Source organism: Nothobranchius furzeri, chromosome 13 (genome assembly GCF_043380555.1).
Source record: "Nothobranchius furzeri strain GRZ-AD chromosome 13, NfurGRZ-RIMD1, whole genome shotgun sequence".
NCBI lineage: Eukaryota > Metazoa > Chordata > Actinopteri > Cyprinodontiformes > Nothobranchiidae > Nothobranchius > Nothobranchius furzeri.
Genome location: NC_091753.1, coordinates 47,610,216 through 47,631,341, shown reverse-complemented (window position 1 = coordinate 47,631,341; position 21,126 = coordinate 47,610,216). Strand labels below are relative to the sequence as shown.

The following is a 21,126-nucleotide window of genomic DNA, read 5'->3' as shown; positions in this document are numbered from 1 at the left end:
AGGGGTTCTGGAGAAGAGGGACTGTCGGATAGTTGAACTTTGGATTCAGGAGGAGCAACGTGTTTTTTTCCTGGCCGTGGAACACTGGTCCAGCTCTATTCCCTAAGGGGGGTCCTGAAGGGTGCGTAGAATTCACTCAACCAATATACTTGGGTTTGGAGAAGGCATTCGACCATGTCCCTTGGTAGGCCCTGCCAGGGTACTTCGGGGTACCAGGCCCTCTCATTCAGGCGGTTAGGTCTAGGCCTCTCTACTTATAGGCCCTTGCGACCCCACCTTGGATAAGCAGAGGAAAATGGGTGGATGGGATTTATAGACAAAGAGAGTTCTTGTGAACTTGAGATTAAATGACCACTTCTAAGATTACCTCATCAGAGGCTGTTTCTGATCATTAATTATACATCTGTGAGGGAAATGCTTTCTGAATCAACAACAACACAGGCAGTAACACAATCACTTTTATCCTCAGCTCCCGTAATTTTGTTAAATCCCACATGCCATTTATTTGCATATGGGGCCTGCAAATATAAATAAATAAATAAATAAATAAATAAATAAATAAATAAATAAATAAATAAATAAATAAATAAATAAGAACATGAAGCAGTGTGAAATGCAGACGACGGGTAAAGGCAGGGCACCATTTTCGATAATCAGCTAATTTTTGTTTTCACCTCGATACTTTGTTGGGTTTAATGTCTTTTTGCATCTTTTAAAATAAAAAATTAGTTGACAATTTTAAACCTACAATAATAGTTAAGGTTCAAGGTGCTTTATTTGCCATTTTTACAAGAAAATTGGACATTTCAAGGCAAGGCAGCTTTATAAAGCACATTTCAAACACAGAGGCAATTCAGTGTGCTTTACAATAATCAGGACGTAATATGAAAACAACAGAAAAACACAAAATAAAATACACATAAATAGAATTATAGTTTAGAGCAAAAGGAGAAGACAAAGTTAAAGCACAGATTACAGTGGAGAAGATGAAGCATACAGTAAGAAACAATTTATTTAAAGGCTGATGAGTACATTAGGGTCTTTAGTTTTATTTTAAACAATGCTAGGGTTGGGGCAGATCTGAGGTCATGGGGAAGCTGATTCCATGTGAGCAGCATAGTAACTAAATACATCTCCACCATGTTTTGTTCTGATCTGAGGTTCTACCAGCTGATTGTTTCCTAAGGATCTCAGAGCCCTATTGGGTGTATATACAGGAATGAGATCCGTCATGTATTTTGGTCCCATGCCATTGAGTGATTTATAAACTAGTAGAAGCACTTTGAAATCTATTCTGTAGTTTACTGCAGTAACCAGTGTAGAGATCTAAGAACAGGAGTGATGTGCTCCGTTCTCTTAGTTCTTGTTAAGACTCGAGCAGCAACATTCAGAACAAGCTGCAGTTGCTTCACAGCTTTTTTTGGGAAGACCAATTAGGAGACAATTGTCCAACAGGCTAGAAATAAATGCATGAATACGTTTCTCTTAGTCTGGTCTGGACATGAGACCTCTGACTCTTGATATTTGATGGTGATAAAACACCAAGATTGTCTTTATTCTGCTGGAGTCTAACTGAGCAACAACATCCATCCTAATCTTCTTGTTGCCAAAGACAATAACTTCAGTCTTGTCCTTGTTTAGTTGAAGGAAGTTTGACTGCATCCAGTTGTTCACTTGTTCTAGGCAGTGAGTCCAGTGTTCAGGCAATTTTAAAATAGTTCACAAAAGGTCACCTGACCATTAACATAATCTAAACACTACACCCCCAGCAGGCCCCTGAGGTCCAGTGATCAAAGCCTACTGGTTGTGCAGCACCAGGCTAAAGACCAAAGGTGACAGATCATTTGCTGTGGTGGCCCCCAGACTCTGGAACTCTCTCCCCCGAGCCTGAGATCAGTGGACTCAGTGGTCTCCTTTAAAAAGCAGCTGAAGACTCACTTGTTCAAGCTGATTTTGTATGACCTTCTTCACCACTCTCTGTTTATTCTGCTCTCCCCGCCTATTCCACCTTCCTCAGGATCCACTGATTTCCCTCTTTCCCCTTCACTCTCTCTCTTTCTTAACATTGTTTTAATCTCAATTGTCTATTTTTGCTCATTTTAAATATATTTTTAACCACTTTCTAAATTCTTTTTTTGTATTTTTACATTTTTTGTTTTTGTGAAGCACCTCGTGATTTTTATCTTGAGAGGCGCTATAGAAATGATATTTTCTTCTTCTTCTTCTAAATAGAAAATGAGTAAATAAAAAAGCATGATTAAAAATAGATTCAAAAGAATATTAAGAAGCAAAGATAGAGAAAACATTAGAATATATAAAGTTATGGTAAATAAAACTACAAGCCTGATATGAGACATGGTTTAAAATCAATGCAAAATCCAGGCTGAATTACCTGCAGTTGTTATCTTTTCACAGCATAAGAGGGGTGTCAGCATAGTTCCAGTTAGTATTTTAATTATTGGATTTATTTGATCAACTGGCAATTTAGATAAATGTTTTAGGAAGTGACTTCAAATGTAATCAAATGAATGAAAGTGACAGAAATAAAAGATCAACCAGGATTGATTTTTAACTAAATCCTCTGAAACGAAGCAGGCCCTGTCTGAACATGCGTATTACGTAAGAGCTGTTGTTATCAGCCTGAACAAACTGATAAACACTTTTGAGCTTCCGTTCCTTTATTGATGCAATTCTCAGGACAAATAAACAATAAGAACATGAAACAGTGGAACGTTTCTGCGCTGATTAAGCAGCCTAACTTTAGTTTTAAGAGAGAATCAGTGCGCTCTGCTCTGACTCCCTCTCCTCCCTCCCTCCTCCCCTTCCCCGTCTCCTCTGCGCTTCATAATCGGGAGCCATGGTCTCGCGCCTCCTTTTCTCCGTTTTCCTCCAGGATGGGATTCATCAGACATCTGCGCTCCGTAAAGAACGAGCTCATCCTCTTCTTAAGTCCATGCGTCATTCTTCCTCTCCCTTTGGTGATCGGGACTTCGGTACGTAGAGGGTTCGTCGGATAACAGTTGAAAAAGAAGAAAATTGCGAATTTAAGATATTTGGGAAACAGCTTCTCTTTTTAATCTATTAAATTCAGTGTGCTAACTTGATTGATTATTTAACACTTAATGCTACACAATATTAACTGTCTATGCTTTTTTCCGGTCTTAAACGGACTCCCTGCTCGCCTTTTGCACCTGTTGAGGCCAAAGTGGCTCCAGAGCGCAGCAGCAGCGCGCGCGGAGCGCATGGGAACCTTCCACTTTTGGCTCCTGTTGTTTTAGCTCCTGTTTTCTGTTAACATGAAGTATGAAGTCCAGCGTGGGAAACACAGTCACAGATCCGTGTCTGTCCACATCGTTACCTCTACATGTGACACAGAAACGCGAAGGCTGCAATCATGTTATGATAGGGATAGACTGCGCTGCAAAGCAAACCGTAGACAAGACCACAGATTAGAGGTATGTCTCCGTTTGACATGTGCATCAGCCTGCAAGCGATTCCAGCAGCTCTGTTCTGTCTTGGAAAACGGTTTTCAAACTTAAAAAGCATCGTTACAGCTCATGATTTTAAGGAAAAATCACTTTTCTGCTCTGGTTTTTGAGCACATGCATCAGAACAAATGAATGAACCACGCAGATGGAGAAATATGGTGGAAGTTTTACTAAAGGATTTTAGTGACTCTTTTATTCCTCCTAACAGGAAGCAGAATGTGCCTATGTGATCATCCTGATGGCCGTGTACTGGTGCACAGAGGTTCTGCCACTTGCTGTCACAGCACTTCTTCCTGCTGTCCTTTTCCCCCTTTTTGGCATAATGCAATCCAAAGACGTGAGTAAAATCAATCCCATGGTGTAATTTTGGTTTGTTTTTGGTGAGAAGCAGTTTCTAACCATTATTCCACTCCTGTGGTTTCAGGTGGGCATGCAGTACCTAAAGGACACAAACCTGTTGTTTGTGGGAGGGCTGATGGTTGCTGTGGCCGTGGAGCACTGGAACCTGCACAAGCGCATTGCTTTGAGAGTGCTGCTTTTTGTCGGTGTACGTCCTGCCCTGTAAGTTTAGGACCTCTGTTTCCAAAGGGTATCTTATCAGCTAAGAAAAGAGCCAGCAAAGATAAAGGTTGTGCGTTCAAGGTTTCTGTGGCATTATAAAAGTGTGTTTGTCTCCTTTAGTTATAAACCCGCCACCGTCTTATCTTCCAACCTAAGGACACTATAACTGATGTTTTTTTTAATGTTTTTGACAGTTTGATGCTGGGTTTTATGGGTGTCACCGCCTTCTTGTCCATGTGGATAAGTAACACGGCTACAACAGCCATGATGGTGCCGATTGTCCAAGCGGTGCTGGATCAGCTCAACAACAGCGAGCGAGAAGTCCCTCAGATCCTCAGCTCAGAGGAACATGTCCAGACGTCAGAGATGGACAGCAAACCTAAGCAGGGAGAGAAAGACAACGAGGGACGTGGTTAGTCAACGTGAACTGAATTGTCTGAAGCTAAACTCTTGAAGAAGTTACTGAAGCTGTGCTCTTTGTTTAAAGGCCCAGTGGTGGTGACTTTCTTGGATGCTTCAGTAGAGGTTGCCAGGCAGAAGGAGGCAGCAGAACGGATGAGAATGTGTAAAGGGATGACCTTGTGTATTTGTTACGCTGCCAGCATTGGAGGCACGGCCACTCTGACAGGAACTGGTCCCAATCTGGTTCTCAAGGGCCAGATGAATCAGTGAGGCTGCTCTTATCATTTATGAGTATTTTTTCAGTTCCATTCAGGGATTTTATCTTATTTTTTGTTGTTATTTTTGTTTAGGTTGTTTCCTGAAAATGAGGATGTGATCAACTTTGCTTCCTGGTTTGGTTTTGCGTTCCCAAACATGATCCTCATGCTGACAGCCGCCTGGCTTTGGCTGCAGTTCGTCTTCATGGGGTTCAAGTAAGTTTCCTTTTTTTCCCCCTTCTAAATCCCATCTAGAAACCCAAAAATGTTAATCTTCGCTTAAATCCTCCAGTTTCAGGAAGACATGGGGCTGTGGAGCAGTGAAGACAGAAAAGGAAATAGCTGCCTATAATGTTATCCGTGAGCAGCATCGTCTGCTTGGATCCATGTCATTCGGAGAGATAAGCGTCCTGGGTCTCTTCGTTTTGCTGGTGGTCTTGTGGTTCACGAGAGATCCGGGTTTTGTCCCCGGCTGGGCGACACATCTCTTCAACTCCAAAGCAGAGTTCGTACACTAATCTTTTTTATTCTAACTCTAAAAATAAAGAAAATGAGGTCACGCATGACTTTTGTTCTAAAAAACCGTGAATAACTGCCTTCTAGGTATGTGACAGATGCTACAGTAGCCATCTTTGTGGCCATCCTTCTGTTTGTTCTACCCTCTGAACCTCCACGCTTCTGTTCACGGAGATCTCAAAGTTTTGACACAAGTAAGTCAACATTTCAGAAGAGTATACTTCTCTGTGTTTTGCGTGGAGCGTTTCATAATTCTGATCTGCAGTTCTGCATCAGCCCTCCGGCTCAACGCCTCGTCTCCTCACCTGGAAAATTGCACATAAGAAGACACCCTGGGGGATTGTGCTTCTGCTTGGAGGAGGGTTTGCGCTTGCAAAAGGAAGTGAAGTAAGTCATGAGAACCATAAAGCTGCAATGACAAATTTGGTAAACAAGTTAGCCTAAAATGTATTTTTTTTCATGCCTATTAAAATCCTTCTAACATATTTTGTGGAGATTAAAATAAGGTTAAAAAAATAACAAATTGGTTCTCTCGCGTTTGTCTTAAACCCTCAGCCAATAGCACGGCTTGGTTGTCAGTCTCACCAAACCGCCGCACCTCCCTGGGTCCGCCACTCACAATGCACTCACGCGTTCAGCAACAGAACACCCCTGGTGTGAGAAGTTCTCCATTCAATATATCAGAAAATGGGAGAAACAGCCGGCTGCTACCACTTCAACTTTAAGACAAGCTACCAGAGTCCCAAAAAGAAAAACACCATTTGAAGTTACATACAACAAAATACATTTGGACCTAGAATACAGCGACTGGTGTTTAGCGCTCTCACGTTTCCTCTGCCAGTGCGGGTTTCTGTGTTCCACTCAACTCTAATGCATGCAGTGAAAGTACCCGGGTGTCCTAAGGGTTTGGCTTAACAGCTTTAAAGCTAAGTTGAGTTATGTGTCGGGGCGACGGTGGCACAGGAGTTAAGAGCCCCGTAATCGGAAGGTTGCAGGTTCGAGCCCCGCTCAGTCTGTCGCTGTCGTTGTGTCCTTGGGCAAGACACTTAACCCACGTTGCCTGCTGGTGGTGGTCGGAGGGACCGGTGGCACCAGTGCTCGGCAGCCTCGCCTCTGTCAGTGCGCCCCAGGGCAGCTGCGGCTACATTGTGGCTCATCCCCACCAGTGTGTGAATGTGTGTGTGAATGGGTGAATGACTGATTGTGTTATAAAGCGCCTTGAGGGGTTCTATGACTCTAGAAGGTGCTGTATCAAATACAGGCCATTTACCATTATGTAGTATGTGACATAAAATCATGTTTTGATGCATTACCATGTTTTACAGTATTTTGCCTAATTTTACATATGTTGTGTAATTTCTTTACATTTGATGTGTCACTTCCTTCTTACATTACACACCTTTAGTAATGTTGCATTATGCTATATTAAAGGTGTCCTAGAAATCAAAACCACATTTACTTCGTTAAGTGGAGGCAACTTGGGGCTTCTAAAGCACTAAACAAAAAAGTCAGGGCTGTCTCCAACCTGCTTCCCTAAATTAGCAATGATGTCATGGCAACAATGCAATGGTTTGTTCAGAGAAAAGCTAACATGTCATACTCAAAGACATACACCCTTAAACTTGAATGTTCCAACCCATTTGAATGTCAGCAATAACTCCTGTGAATAGGTGTGTGCATGGATGGTGTCGTAAAGCCATTCACCATACAGAGGCTCAGAGAACAGTTTCAAAGTGTAAAATAAGTCATTCTAGGTCCCCTTTACACGGCATCATGCCACTTTTTCCCAATCTTGTTTTTTGTTTTCATTCCATTCTACCATGTTACATTACATTTGGTTGATCTATCAAATTGCACTGCTACATTGTTATGTTGCATTATGTTGTGTCCTTGGGGATGACACTTCTCCCTCCTTACCTGCTGGTTGTGGTTGGCGGAACTAGTTGTGCCTGCGTAAGGCAGCCTCACCTCTGTGGCCATATTGTGGCTCATCACCACCCTCATGTGAATGTGTGTGTGTGAATGGATGAATAATTCACTTTAGTGTAAAGCACTTTGGAGTCCTCTGACTCAGAAAGCGCTATACAAGTGCACGTCATTGATCATTTATCATTCACAGGTTTAGTTTCATTCTATAGTTTCATGTGATAGTACGTTCCATTGTTCTTTGTTCCATCACTCTATTATGTTAAGTTTGTCACATTGGATTTTGCTCTGTGTGTGTGTGTGTGTGTGTGTGTGTGTGTGTGTGTATTTGTAGGTATCAGGACTCTCTAAGTGGATAGGAGACCAGATGACTCCTCTGCATAACATCCCTCCCTGGGCAATTGCTGTCGTTTTATGCCTGCTGATTGCTACCTTTACTGAGTGCACCAGTAACGTAGCCACTGCTACTCTCTTCCTGCCTGTTTTAGCCTCAATGGTAAGCACATCTTTCCAAAGTTACACGTTTTGATTGGGGAAAAAAGAAGAGAGTGTAGCAAGATTTTTGTTGTTGTTGTAGTGACTCACTTAACAATGTTAGCCACTGCAAACTGATTTTCCAGTTAAAGTCCAACGTTGACACTGCTCCCAGTGAGAGCTGGCCTATTTTTCCTTGTCTGGCAAGCCCTTTAGTTGGTCATTCAGGCAGAATATGTTCAGTTCTCCTCTCTGGGCCCCTCCTCCCTTTAACAATCTGCCAAAAACACCAATTCAGCCCAGCGCCGTATCCCACTGCCTGCCTCTTAGCTGCTGAAGAATGACATTACTGTGCCTACTTGTAAAGAATGGCACAGAATGCCAGATTTGGTTTACAAAGACAGTTCCTGGTAGGGATACTCAGATATTTAGTAATTCAAATGTGTGGTTCACACACATTGTTGTCATTGCGGTGACCTGATATAGAGGTTAGAGTTGAAAGTAGCCTAAGTATAAAGTTTACTTTCTTCCAATCTCTGTTTATTTTGAGCAGCAGAATTGACGGTGCACTTGTTTAAGCTGCTGTGCCACAATATATGTAATTCAGAAGTAAATTCTACACAGTAATGTTCCCCGGCTGGTAGTAGTCTGCCATTATGTAGTGCTGCTCCTGTTTTAGCTCTCATGACTCAGCTGCAAGCTTGCAGGAATCGCATCTTAATTATACCCACCTAATGAGGGTTTTCACTTCACACACAATCACACACATTTCATTCAGAGTTACGAGTCGGTGATTACAGCTGCAGCAAAATAGCCAGATGAGGGAGGGGAGGATTTTCTGATGAAGATGGTTCTTCTTTGCTTTTGACTTTAAAAAAAAAAACCTCCTGTGTGATTATTGCAGTCTCAGTCCATTGGAATCAATCCACTCTACGTCATGGTGCCTTGTACTCTGAGTGCCTCATTCGCCTTCATGCTGCCTGTTGCCACTCCACCAAATGCAATAGTCTTCTCCTATGGATACCTGAAGGTTTCTGATATGGTGAGTATAGAAGTGGGGTTTATAATGCTAAATAAATAACATTTGTCCAGAAGTTCAAGGTTTAACCCTCCCACTGTCCTAATGGGTGACCCTGCGAGGAAAGTTGACCATTGAGCGGGATTGATGGTTTATCCCTTGAGGTCCACGTGGCAGAGGTGAGGAGGCACTCACTCCTCACCCCTGCCACATGGACCTCAAGAGATAAACCATCAATCCCGCTCAATGGTCAACTTTCCTCGCAGGGTCACCCATTAGGACAGTGGGAGATTTAAGAAAAGTAAGACCCCCCGCCTTACCCGGATGCACAGAGAGACAATAGGGGTTACTGGATCTTAGTGGCGACAGCCCAAGCAAAGATCTTGACACCTCACTCTTCTTGGCTACCTTGTAGCTCATTGAAAGGAACTCCAAGGTATTCCATAGAACATCTATGAAATATGGGACGTCTGAAACACCTCCTCCCCTGACACGCACCATAAACACACCACAGAACACAATGAAGGACTTGGATAAATGCCCTCAGCAACACAACTAAACAAATAAAGACTGGTTGGGTAAACTCCCGGTGTTGCATTCACATGCCAACTAGAGAACATCCAGAGGCTAAGAATTTGTGTCCATCTTATCCACGCTTGGAGAATTTCTACCTTTATGTTATTTAACTCTCTCAGTGACCTCCGCTCAGAGATGTGACCAAGTCACTGCTTTGTAAGTCACAAGTCTTTCCAGTCAAGTCTCGAGTCAAGTCCAAGTCAAAGATAACCAAGTCCAAGTTGAGTCCAAAGTCAATGATGTAGAAGTCCAAGTCAAGTCCAAGTCCTTAACTTTGAATTTTCAAGTCATAATCAAGTCATCTGTCTAACTTCAATTTAATGTCAAAGATAATAAATAAATTATAGAATTAAAGCTTCTTAAAGCTTCATTCATTGGCTCAACCAGCAGAAACTGAAACTGATTCTAAACAAAGTGCTGCTGCATTTAGCAGAACAAGATCAAACCCAGAACAAAGAATGATTTATGATTTTTGTCCATGTCGGGACACTTTTGTGCTAAAATGTCAAATGTGCTCAAGTCATCATCAAGTCAACAGATGCAAGTTGATTCAAGTTTCAAGTCATTGGCGTTCAAGCCCAACTTAAGTTGTAAGTCTTTATAGATTTTATCAAGTCAAGTCAGAAGTCATTAAAATAATGACTCGAGTCTGACTCGAGTCCAAGTCATGTGACTCGAGTCCACACCTCTGCCTCCGCTCTAGTGAATCTTCATCAGGCCCACCAGCTTCTGCTCCCATAATGGAAGGCGTGTCAGTCAGGTTGAGGAGAACCTCAAAGTATTCCTTCCACTGCCTGACTATAGACTTGGTTGAGCACAGAAACACTTTGTCTCCACTTTAAACAGTTTTGACGATGCAGCTTCCTTTGCCTGAGGCGCCTGAAAGTTTGCCAGAACCGCTTTGAGGCTGACCAAAAGTTCTGCTCTTTATCCCCACCAAACCTTTCCCACACCTATGGGTTTGCCTTTGCAGCCATCAAAGCCACACATTGCATAGCTTGCTTACCTGTCAGCTGCTTCCACAGGCCCACTAGCTAACCATAAACTCTGGTGTGCACTAACAGGACTGGGTGGGAACCAACCACCATGTGCCTGCAAATTCAAGCAGTTGCATCAGCAATGAATTACCCATTTAAATTCAATGTCCCCTGCCTCCTTGGGAACCTGGAACGGCACTAAAAGAAGTTTCAGTTGAAGAACTCCCAGACTGGGGTGTCTTCCAGCAGTGGTGGATTGGGACTATAATTCAGCCCTGGAATATCTCTGTGTGTCCGGCCAGATGCATTAGCGCGGGGGTTGAGGGTGGGGGTTCCTGTCCCCCAGACATCCCCACAACATGTTGGTGGTGGTGAGACATTCTCCAATCTGCTCTGTGTCTACTGCTAGATGTCTTCAGTACTCTTTTTATTTAAATATGTTTTGAGAGGGGGGTGGCATTGTTTAAAGGAAATGGCATCCTGACCAACCACAAGATCCTCTGTCGCTTTTGACAGACCGTTAAATTCGGCATGTCTCTGTCAACATCTGCGGCCCTGCGGCAGAGCTCTTACATCGACGCATCATGACGTCGCATGACTCCATAGCCGTACAGATGGAGTAAGAATAAATCAGGCATGAGACAAAATTGATTCTGGGGTCCTTGGGGTGCAGACTCAAAGACCCCAGAACTAGTCCTAGGCTAGAACCTAAAATCCAGTTATTTTACCATTATATAAACTCCTCCCACAAAACATTGATCATGTTTGATCTTTTTTATTCAGTCAGAGGCTACTTTGTCAATTTTAGACAAAACAATGCACCAAAGGGTGTGAAGACACAAGTTACATTAATAAGCCGGACCAGCTGCTGTTAGTCACTTATTGTTGTGATTTTGTAATTTACAGACACACACAAGCTGCTCCTCAACATACACAGGGTCAACTTAAAACCCATGAGTAGGGTCTTACAAGGCATCTTATCACTCAACAAAAAACCAAAACCTTTGATAAAATCAGCACAGTGGTACAGGCAGGATGTCTTTGTTTAGCCATCTGTATGACTTTATGGATATGTTTATTAAACCAATGCTTCATCTTCCCCTCCCACAGGCCAAGACAGGCATAGTTATGAATATCATCGGCATCCTTTGCATTACATTAGCCATCAACACCTGGGGCAAAGCCATGTTTCACCTGAACACTTTCCCTGCCTGGGCCAATGTGACAGGCGTGTGAGTCCGCTGCTGAAACGAGACACGATCTACGCACGCCTCCCCAAATGCAGGTGCCACACAAAGACCTATGGTTAGAGTGGAAGCTCAGAACCAAACAGTAGGCTCAGTGTGTGGGACGGCTGTGCTCTCATTGACGTGAGCTGAAATGAATATGAGACGACGAGTATAAATGGCAGGTTTTTTCATGTGTACGATGAAAGTTTAGACTTTGAAGCCCCTGCAATGTCTAAAATAACCTGATGTATGTTTCCTTAAATACAAATATTCTGTAGCAGGTTATACAGTAACAACTTCTTACTTAAAGGTCAACTTCACTGAAATAAAATGTTTTCACTAATATTTCTGATTATAATCGGTCACACTGAGCTTGTCATTCAGGCTGAACATGAAATAGTCTCCTAAACCTGTCTCCTGCATTAGCTTCTGATAGAAAACAGACTATAAACTCCAGGATTTTAAAGCCTGGCAGATCTACGTCACTCTGTCACTTAACATTCATAGACTCACCCATCTTGACTCACGAAGGGGAAGGCTGTTGTTGGTTTAGCATCCAGTAGAGAGCAGAGAACGTCTCGATTACTAGAAGCTAACCGTTAGCATTGGCAACTCCACACATAACAGTACGTCTCCAGGCTTTTGATATTTGTGGAGTTAAACTTAAATGCTGTAAAGCAAACAGAGTCAGTGGTAGAGGTGTGTTGTTGTTAGCCAATCAGAGGCGAGATGTCCAAATATCAGGAAATAAGATTCCTAATTCAAGTCGTCTGCAGCTCAACTCTGATCTGACTCACTTCTAGTTCCTGAAACGGGCGCACCAGAGCTTTTTTTGCCCCAAGTATGACTTACAAGGCATTTATTCCTAAGTGGAGATCACTGCAAATGCATTCAAATATGGGTTAAGTTGACCTTTAACAAAGAAATTGTGAAGAAAAGATGTAAATATTTTCTAAGTTCTGGTGTAGTTTTTTCACATGTATGTCTCCAAAAAGTTTTTTTTTAAAATAATCTTTCTTTTGTATTAGAAAATGTAACAAAAAAGTTTTTTTTATTAAAGGTATAACTTTTACGGGACTTCTGTTTGACTGTACAGAACACATTGTCCTTTTTCTATCATTTTCGCTTGAAATTAGGATTTCACTCAGAAATTCTAATCTATTTTATGCAATGTGAAACATTTATGCAGCTTATTTGAATTTGACTTCATCACCAAATGCAATAATACATTTCTAATTAAATGTGAATGCATTAGGAATATCAGAATACTGAGACAGGACCGGTTCAGCGACCTAATGAGCACTTTAACTACTGATACTTTTATCTGCTATATTATGTATTTTATTGCATTAAAACCTTAAATAAAATATTGCTTAGGTACTTGATTTTATTACAATAGCCGTGTTTCTACCACCGAACTTCTGGGAAATTTATGAGAGGGGGGAAATTGACTGGGAGATGCGATCTCTCGGTACTCTCAGCTGTTTTGTCTTCATATAAATTTAGCCCTTTCAGGACTTTGATGTCATCTTATTGCGACTGCTTTGCCAGGGGGTGGTATCACTAATCAGTGCCAAAAGGCATCCATGGACATAAATAACAATTAAAGTTTTATTCTGTCAAAGCACACCATGATTTCATCCATTTGGGGGACCAGAAGAGCAGCTGTGTGAAATGAAAAGGGTATTTTTTTTTTATGGTGCTCGGAGTCCACAAAGGGCCGTGAATTATGGCATTGTGGAGGGATTTCCACCGCAGTTTTCCATGTTAAGACTTTAGAAACAACAATTTTAAAACTGTCGTTTCTTTCCATTCTGCTCCACCAATTAACAGTTTTGGCAAAGTTAAATCCAATCAGCATGAGTTAACCAGAAGTCAGCGACTCTACCGGGACATTTCTGAGTACATACTCCAGTTCAAGTACTCCACTGGTCCCTGTAATGGCCCGGAAAATCGTTCTCTCATGCAGGCTTGCTGAAATAGAGACACACGCATGCCGCGAAGGTCCGAGAAAATTATCCGGAGGTTTTTCTTTTGCTCAAATAAAAACAAGAATTTTTGCACAACTTGGAGTTTGAAATGTTCAAGCAAAGCTTCCATATCAGCAGTCCTCACTGACATTTTCTCTTCATGGAAATATGAAATATATATTTGAGTTGTATTCAATAATCAATGTATTTATGTGATTTTTGCACATGTCAAAAGAAAAATAAAAACACCTTTTTTCACGCACTTGTCCTGTTTCTATTGTGGTAAACATAACGTGTTCTTAAATTCTTTAAAACCGCTTTTCTCAAACTCAAATCCTCTGATTTTACAGTCAGCTATCGAATGTGTTGGTACCTGTTTGCTGGGTTTTAAACAATGATGAGGCTTAAAATGTGCAGGTGCAAAGAAAAGTCACCGACATTCAAAACAATATGATCTCACTTTTATCATCACCTCCTCTTTCCCAACTCCTCACGACCATTGTCTTTGCTTTAAAGAGCCTCTTGGTCTCTGCCTCTTGCTGACTGACCACTCATCTCAATTGCAAATCTGATATGATCCTATAAGCACGGTGCAGAAAGCCACAAAAATCCTGGACTGAAAGGACACACCTAATATATGCAGGCAGGAGCTGTGTGTCATTGTTCTTTTGCAAGACATCATTAAACCCAGCGGTTACAGTCTGGCATTGTTTTACGTCACGAACATTATAAGCTCAATGGTGACATTTCACCTGTCTGCATTTTAAACCCCAGATCACTTTATTATAACCCTACTGGGTCTTAATGAGAGTCTGTCATCATGAAGGGATTTGAGTTCAAACAACATGGCAACAAAACACCATCAGCTGCAAAATTTGAGAGAAAACCAGCACAAAACCAAGTCAGGTACACACCGTTTGCATGCTAAAGTAAAAAAGAAGGGGCGGAAATAAGAAGGTTCTGACCTCGTTTCGGTTGGTGGTTTACGAGCGGTTGGGTGCATGGAGCCTTTTGGATTGCTGAGATCTTGAATCCTTGTGGAGGGAAAACGTTTATGTAATTACAGTGCCCTTTTCCCCCTCTTTACTGCTATCGTGCCTCTGCCACCCACTCATTATCCAATTGAAACACGTTCTTATGCATCATAGTCTTCTTTATTGGCTATTTATACTTGCATGTAGTGTTGCAGAAAAAACAAAAACATGCCAGCTGTTCTCTTGGACGGGACTTGACGCAGCTGACTGTAAGGGAACAACCTCTTGCACCCAAAAGCTGTTTAACGTTAACTTTTTGTTGAGTGAGCAAGCAAAAAGATTAATAAATGACTTCCATGCAAATACAAAGAGCTGATAGAAGTCAGGATCATGAGAGTTCAGAAACGAGGTTTTTCTTTCATCCACCTGTCGTATTTAGGAGTACGTAGTCCCAGAGATGGCCTCTTAAAACCACACTGGCCTTCCACCTCGTCTGTATCAGTTACACACAAGGACAATATGCTGCCTGTTTGATGCCATCAGTCCCCCCGGACGAATGAAGACATGGTTTCAGTTTGCAACGGGGGAGGCCAATTAAGTTATGGAAATGAGGTGGGAAATATAAGCTAAGAGATCTGTCAGAAGACAGAAGCTCTTTCTTTTTACTCTCTGGGGACCAAAGTACATTGATATACACCGTGACAACTGATGGAGACATTTTTAATCATTTCCCTGGTGGGATTCTTAGTGAACCATTACACTTGTATAATCTTAAAGTCATGAAATGATCACTTTTGCATTATAAAATAATAGAGACAAAGATTAATGTTTGGAAAAGAAAAGAAAAATACTAAATGTTTCATTTTTTATTCATACGGCGAGCCTAATCCAGTCTTTTTCAAATCATTAAACACTTTGTGTTCTTTCTATTTCATAAAGTACATCAATCTTTACTGGGTTTTCTGTTCTCTGAGCTTCCGTCTCTCTTTTCCTCTCTCCCTCTCTGACAGCGTGGGGCTGTCTTATACACTACCTAGTATGTATCATTCCTAAGCATCTGCTTTCAACTTCATTTAACTCCAAAAGGAATTGAACGTGTTCATTTGTTCATATTTTGTGCTTTGTCACTTATGTGTGCTTGTGTAACTGGAATACAGAGAAAGCTCTATAATCCTAAGTTATCACAAAGCCAAAATCCAATTCGGGACAACCTTTTAGATTTGTTTATTTGGCATGTTTAAAAGTAAATGTATTTAATTTTCAGAATGCACAAGTTGCAAGGAAGATGAAATGTCAGCTAGACAAACATTTGAGGACTTTTAGCCTCTTTGGATCATTTTTGTAAACAATGACGCCATTAGCCATAACTGAAATACTCATTTTTAAAGGGGACATATTATGAATTTTTCTATGTTCTATAAAAACATGTTCATGAAGTTCTTTGCACAAAATCCCTCTTGCTTAAATTGACTTTAGCAGTTTCATTCTTGACAATTACCTTCCAGAATGGGACATTTCAGGGCTCTGTCACTTTAAGAAAACAAGCTGGTGCTGGCCATGTGACGACACCTCCGCTCGGGCTGCTATAAGCTGAGAAGCTCTGGTATCTGGGAGGGACTCTGAATAAAGCTGCTACCCCTCCAGCAGCAGCAAGTCTCTTCTCCAGGTGAGATGGGCTTCTATGCAAATTTTTGAAACAGCTTGTTCTTTTTTAGGCACAAAATTCCCAAAAACAAACACTGACAAAAAATGTTTTTTTTTCCCAAGTGATGAGTGATTTTAGAGGCAGTAGGGACCCACAAGGCGGCACAAAAAGATGCAAAATGTGAGTTTTGCACAATATTTGTACAAATAATATTTTCAAATTTCTTTGAGGAGTTAAATTGAAACTATGGTTATTTCTTTAACACATGACAAACAAAAAATGCAGTTGCTCAAAAATTCTTTAACATTTACCAGAGATTATGAACTTCTAAGCATTTTATTTATCTAGGCTTTCACTGAACCATTTGGTAGATGTAATTTTAAATAAAATACGTTTGTATACTAAAGACTCATCACATTTGAAGGATTCAGCAAGATTAACTATACTTAGCTTCAGAAAATACACACAGGGAACTCAAGCAAGTCTCAGTGCCCATACCACCCATGTGTTTTTAAAAAGAAAAGCAAAGCACAACTCAATGTATGACCACAGTTCTTTGCACCATTTCACTCACAAAAAAGGTCATTTTTAGGTGTAATAAGAGGTTGAGACTCAGCAAACCTACTATTGTGTTTCTAGCGCTTCGTAGACGGTTTGACTGAAATTGCAACTAAACCCCCACTCGGACATTTGTAGGCTGGACGACTTTTTTGGACATCATGGGCATGTCCAACATAGGTGCAAGAAGTTGTATAAAATATTGATGCTGGGCTATTTAACATATTTTATACTGCCAGTATGAAATAGAAATAAAACATGATTAATAATTTGAATAAACTGAAGTATTTTATGCAGAGTTTTCATCTATCTATTGATCTATCCCTCCATCCATCCATCCTTCCGTCTATCTTGGTGCAGGCAGCAGTCACTGTTCACATACTTGCTGCTGCATGGCACTTGTACTGCATGTAGTGCTGGATTGTTGCACTAGACGGCACAATAGAGAGCTGGCTTTGTGGGTACAACCAAAACAAAAGATGGCATCAATAAAATAGATCAGTAACTGGTTCATTTTGACATGACAGCAGAAAAAAAGACAGCAGCATCATAGATAGCATGAAAGACCTCTAAACCAGAGAGGAGTCACCATGGTGAATGTCTCCTCCTACTGGTAACTCGTATATTATAGCGTTCGGATACGTCACAAACGATGAATCAAATCAAAGCTAACTACCCGTGGCAGCCATTTTAAACATGCATCATTAAACAGTAAATATATTCCAGCCCTCAGACTACTGATTCACACTTCCAGTGGAATGAACCTCACATTTTTTGACAACTGCCTTACAATTTCAAATCTCTAATAAGTCAATCTAAATAAGGATATAATCATCTAAATCTGCTGTGTTGGTAGACCTCTTTGCATAGCGAAAAACGTCCGCTACGCTAACGTTAGCATGTCCCATGTGGCTAATTATTATTGATGCATTATTACATCTCATATATTGTATAGCATGTGCAAACACACAGGTGATTATTAAATAATAATCAACTGTATCTTTATTTCAATGTTTCAGATTTAATGTTGACTTAGGGATATGACAACAGGTTGTGTTGATATTTCCATTAACTTCTCTTTTTGTACTTGAGCAGATGGAACGAGGAAATAGCTTACAACATGGCTGCAGAGGGCTGCAGAGGTGAAGCCTCTCAAGAATAAGTTACTAATAATAAATTAAGAAAATGATTATCAAGTTTGTGAGTGTGTGTGGTAAATAAAAAGCATTACAAATAATAGGTGGACTTGATTTATTTGTGTAGCATGTTATGTGTAGCTGTAGTTTCGGCAAGCCAGGTGTTCATAAACCTGACTAGAATTAACATAAATGTTACTTAAAATTTATATCTATTAGCATAGCAAAAATGACCTGAAGATGGCGTTGCTGCAACGTTTCTGGGGGACGTGAGGACGTCCACGACGACCTCACGTGGACCAAAATTAGCCCATATCTGAATGTCCTAATGACACCATTCAGGGATGTGCGGGAGATTTATGAAAAAGACGTTATCTGGCATCACAGTCTGCACTGAAAGGGGACTGTCATGGATTTTATCAATAACCCAATTACTGTAGCGAAGAGAGAAGGAGACAATGAACAACAAGTCAGTTATAACTGTGGCAAGATGCTCGAAGCATAATGCACCGAACATCCGGTCACAGAGTTTATTTATAGAGGGAGACATTGTGTGTGTGTGTGTGTGTGTGTGTGTGTGTATGGGGGGGGGGGGGGGTCTTGTGTGAGTGTGTCTGAATGAGTGAGCATACAGAGAGGCATAGAGCAATACATTAACATTCAGTTGATTGAGTCCATGATCAAGAATTAATAAACATAAGTTTTTCCATAACATTATCCAAACAGGCTAACCAAACAAAGGGAAGCAACAAAACAAACCAAAACCAAATAAGGAAAACAAAATAAGTAAAGTAATAAGGAATATTATCCACTTCCATAACTTGTCACCACTATGAAAGCTACATCTATCACAAATCAAGTACCAATAGAAAAGGGGTAAACCAGGAAAGGTGATCATCTCAGTAGTCATAAGGGCCAATAGGTTACAAATCAATTAACTCAAGACAAAAATTATAAGCATCAAAACAAGAAAAATAATCAGTAAAGTAATGAACACTGTGATTAGATATAAAAGGGTCAGAATCAACAAGATAAGGCAAACACAGCAGGAGGTGCTGCAATCATTTGTCTGTTGCGGATCGTGATCCCAATCCTGTTAACTTGTCTAAACAATCATTCCATACAAAGTTCAATACAAAAATCAGCAAAATAATAAGAACAAAGAAGGTAATAAACACGATAAGGCAAACACAACTGACACTAATATCTTACAGCAGTTCACAGAGACAGAATGGAAACAGCTAAATCAACATAATTATTACCTTAAGGAGAGCTATTTCATATATATATTGAAATGAATTTACTGGGATGCACAATTCTACAACTTGTGGCAGTTCCTGTAAGGAGATTGGGAAGGATTAGCAAAACCACATAATACACAGAAAACATCAGTTCTGTGTATTGAAACATCAGGTGAATTTAGTTTAAAGCTCCAAGGAGCAGACGAATCTTCAGTGAAGGAGGAAAAATGAAGGTGTAATATTAATTTATGCAGCTCTAACTACGGCAGAGCTGAGGCAAACCAGGCGTTCTTCATCAAAGGGCTTGTCCATGGACTGAGAGTCCCGGTTGGAGAATAGAGTTGAAAGTCAGAGTCCTCTTCCATTGATCCGGATGGTTCCAGTCTTACGTTGATGAGCATCTGAAGTCCAGGTCCAGAGCGTAATAACGTAGGTCGGAACATGAAGCGCAAAGTTCTACTTCTCAATAGGAAGACTTCAGGGTCCTTCCGTGGTGTGTCGAGGCGGTTGTCCAATTGTCAGGGAGCTGATCTTGTCCCTGAAAGGTCCTACAGGTCCTTGACCATGAAACCAGTCTGGAGATTTGTTTGGAGTCTGTTTTTCCATAACAGGGACCAAAACTAGATGTGCAGAAATGACCTGGAAAAGATGTTGATGTGATGTGTCTTTGCACGGTGGGATTTATCAAAATAGTTAAACAGAAATCAAATGTACCAAGTGCAAAACTAAAATAAGCATGTTTAGTTAAACCTACAAAAAAAAATCCCATTTTTAGAGTATTTAAAGAAATTGCCAGGGGCAGTACATCCCCAGTGTTTCATTTACACTTTATTTGGACTGAAGAAGGAAACTTAAACACTTAAAAGTGGATCTTTCATTGATTTATGTAAAAAAAATTACATGGAAAATTTAATTAAATTACACACATATTTGGCTGACCATTTCTTTCTGTGTACATATTCTCCAGTGCTCCAGTGCTTAGATATAATAAGTGACCACCGTCTCAACGTCTTTAAACTCCAAACAATTGAACTAGCATTTTACATATTCTGTAAAACACAGTGATCTTGTTCTATTTTGTTGTACAAACATGAACTGTGATATTAGTCAAAAGTGGAAGTGGTCATTTACCAAGGGTCTGGTGCCCTCTGCTGGTCTGGCAGAGAAACACCAGAGCTGGATGTAATTGATAACTGAGGGGCAGTAAACACAGCTTTATAAATATAATTAACATTATAAATATATAAATGTGACAAATGAAAAGAATAGTAAGACTGCACAGTAAAGGAACTGAACTCAATTGGAATGTTTTACTCTGTGACAACTCTTGTCGTGATTTGGCGTTATACCAATAAATTGAATTGAATAATTACAGAAAAAGCAAAACATTTTAATAAAAATGATGGCAAGGAAAAGGAAAATAGATGTTACAATGATAAGTAGATCTAATTCCAGTTTTGGTGAAGAGCACATCTTCATTGCTAATTTAAAGATTGTTTAAATGTTTATTCAGATCAGGGGCGTGTCCAGGGAGTGGCCTGGGGTAGCACATGCCACCCTTAGAATCTGATTGGCCACCCCAGATGCCACCCCACTAAGTTCCAGTTTAAATTGACTTTACATTGTATACAAAAGGCTTGGGTTGTAAACTCCACAATAGTGTGTGTTTGCATGCACATTTCACCATGTTTTCTAGCCCAGGCATGTAGTATTAATATTATTTAATATTTTTTCATATTCACATACATAGTGTTTAGAGTCCCAAACAACTCCAGTTGGTGGCATTAATGCAACAAGAAGTGACTTGCTAACCACCACAAAAGTAGAAGATGAATCGGAAAAAAAAATGGTGATTGTGCAACGTGAAACTCAAAAATTCACTAGAAAGTAAATAAATAAACGATTTGTGTAAATAAATAAATAAATAAGCATAACCATTGGTGCCGCCCATGAATAAACAAGTGTCTCACATGGGCCACCCCATTTTAAAAGTCCTGGACATGACTCTGATTCAGATGTGGTTGTGCTGGAACTAAGGCTAAGGTAAAAACAATAAAACTTAATTTATAATCTACACTCACTAGTTTTTTCATACAAATTGAGTTTAAAGGTAGTCAGACTTCACCAGGGTTACGCCACTGAAGATTACAGTATTACATCATCTGCTCCTTACGAGGA

The 21,126-nt window shown here is 40.5% G+C and overlaps 1 protein-coding gene across 1 annotated transcript; it reads left to right on the top strand.

Annotated features, from left to right (window-relative positions):
- Positions 1-2,576: 2,576 nt before the first annotated feature.
- slc13a5b (solute carrier family 13 member 5b) lies at positions 2,577-11,634 on the top strand. Its single transcript, XM_015951201.3, has 12 exons — positions 2,577-2,993; positions 3,697-3,825; positions 3,913-4,049; positions 4,244-4,461; positions 4,537-4,717; positions 4,802-4,924; positions 5,001-5,213; positions 5,312-5,418; positions 5,490-5,611; positions 7,485-7,646; positions 8,529-8,666; positions 11,306-11,634. The coding sequence occupies exons 1-12, from the start codon at positions 2,685-2,687 to the stop codon at positions 11,429-11,431; spliced, it is 1,965 nt and encodes a 654-aa protein (XP_015806687.2). The 5' UTR covers positions 2,577-2,684; the 3' UTR covers positions 11,432-11,634.
- Positions 11,635-21,126: the final 9,492 nt, after the last annotated feature.

Bases quoted from the DNA above. Each gene is read 5' to 3' on its own strand.
- slc13a5b (XM_015951201.3), top strand. From the start codon at position 2,685: ATGCAATTCTCAGGACAAATAAACAATAAGAACATGAAACAGTGGAAC. The intron at 5,214-5,311 runs GTTCGTACACTA...ACTGCCTTCTAG, and splicing joins CTCTTCAACTCCAAAGCAGA to GTATGTGACAGATGCTACAG. The intron at 5,612-7,484 runs GTAAGTCATGAG...GTGTATTTGTAG, and splicing joins CGCTTGCAAAAGGAAGTGAA to GTATCAGGACTCTCTAAGTG.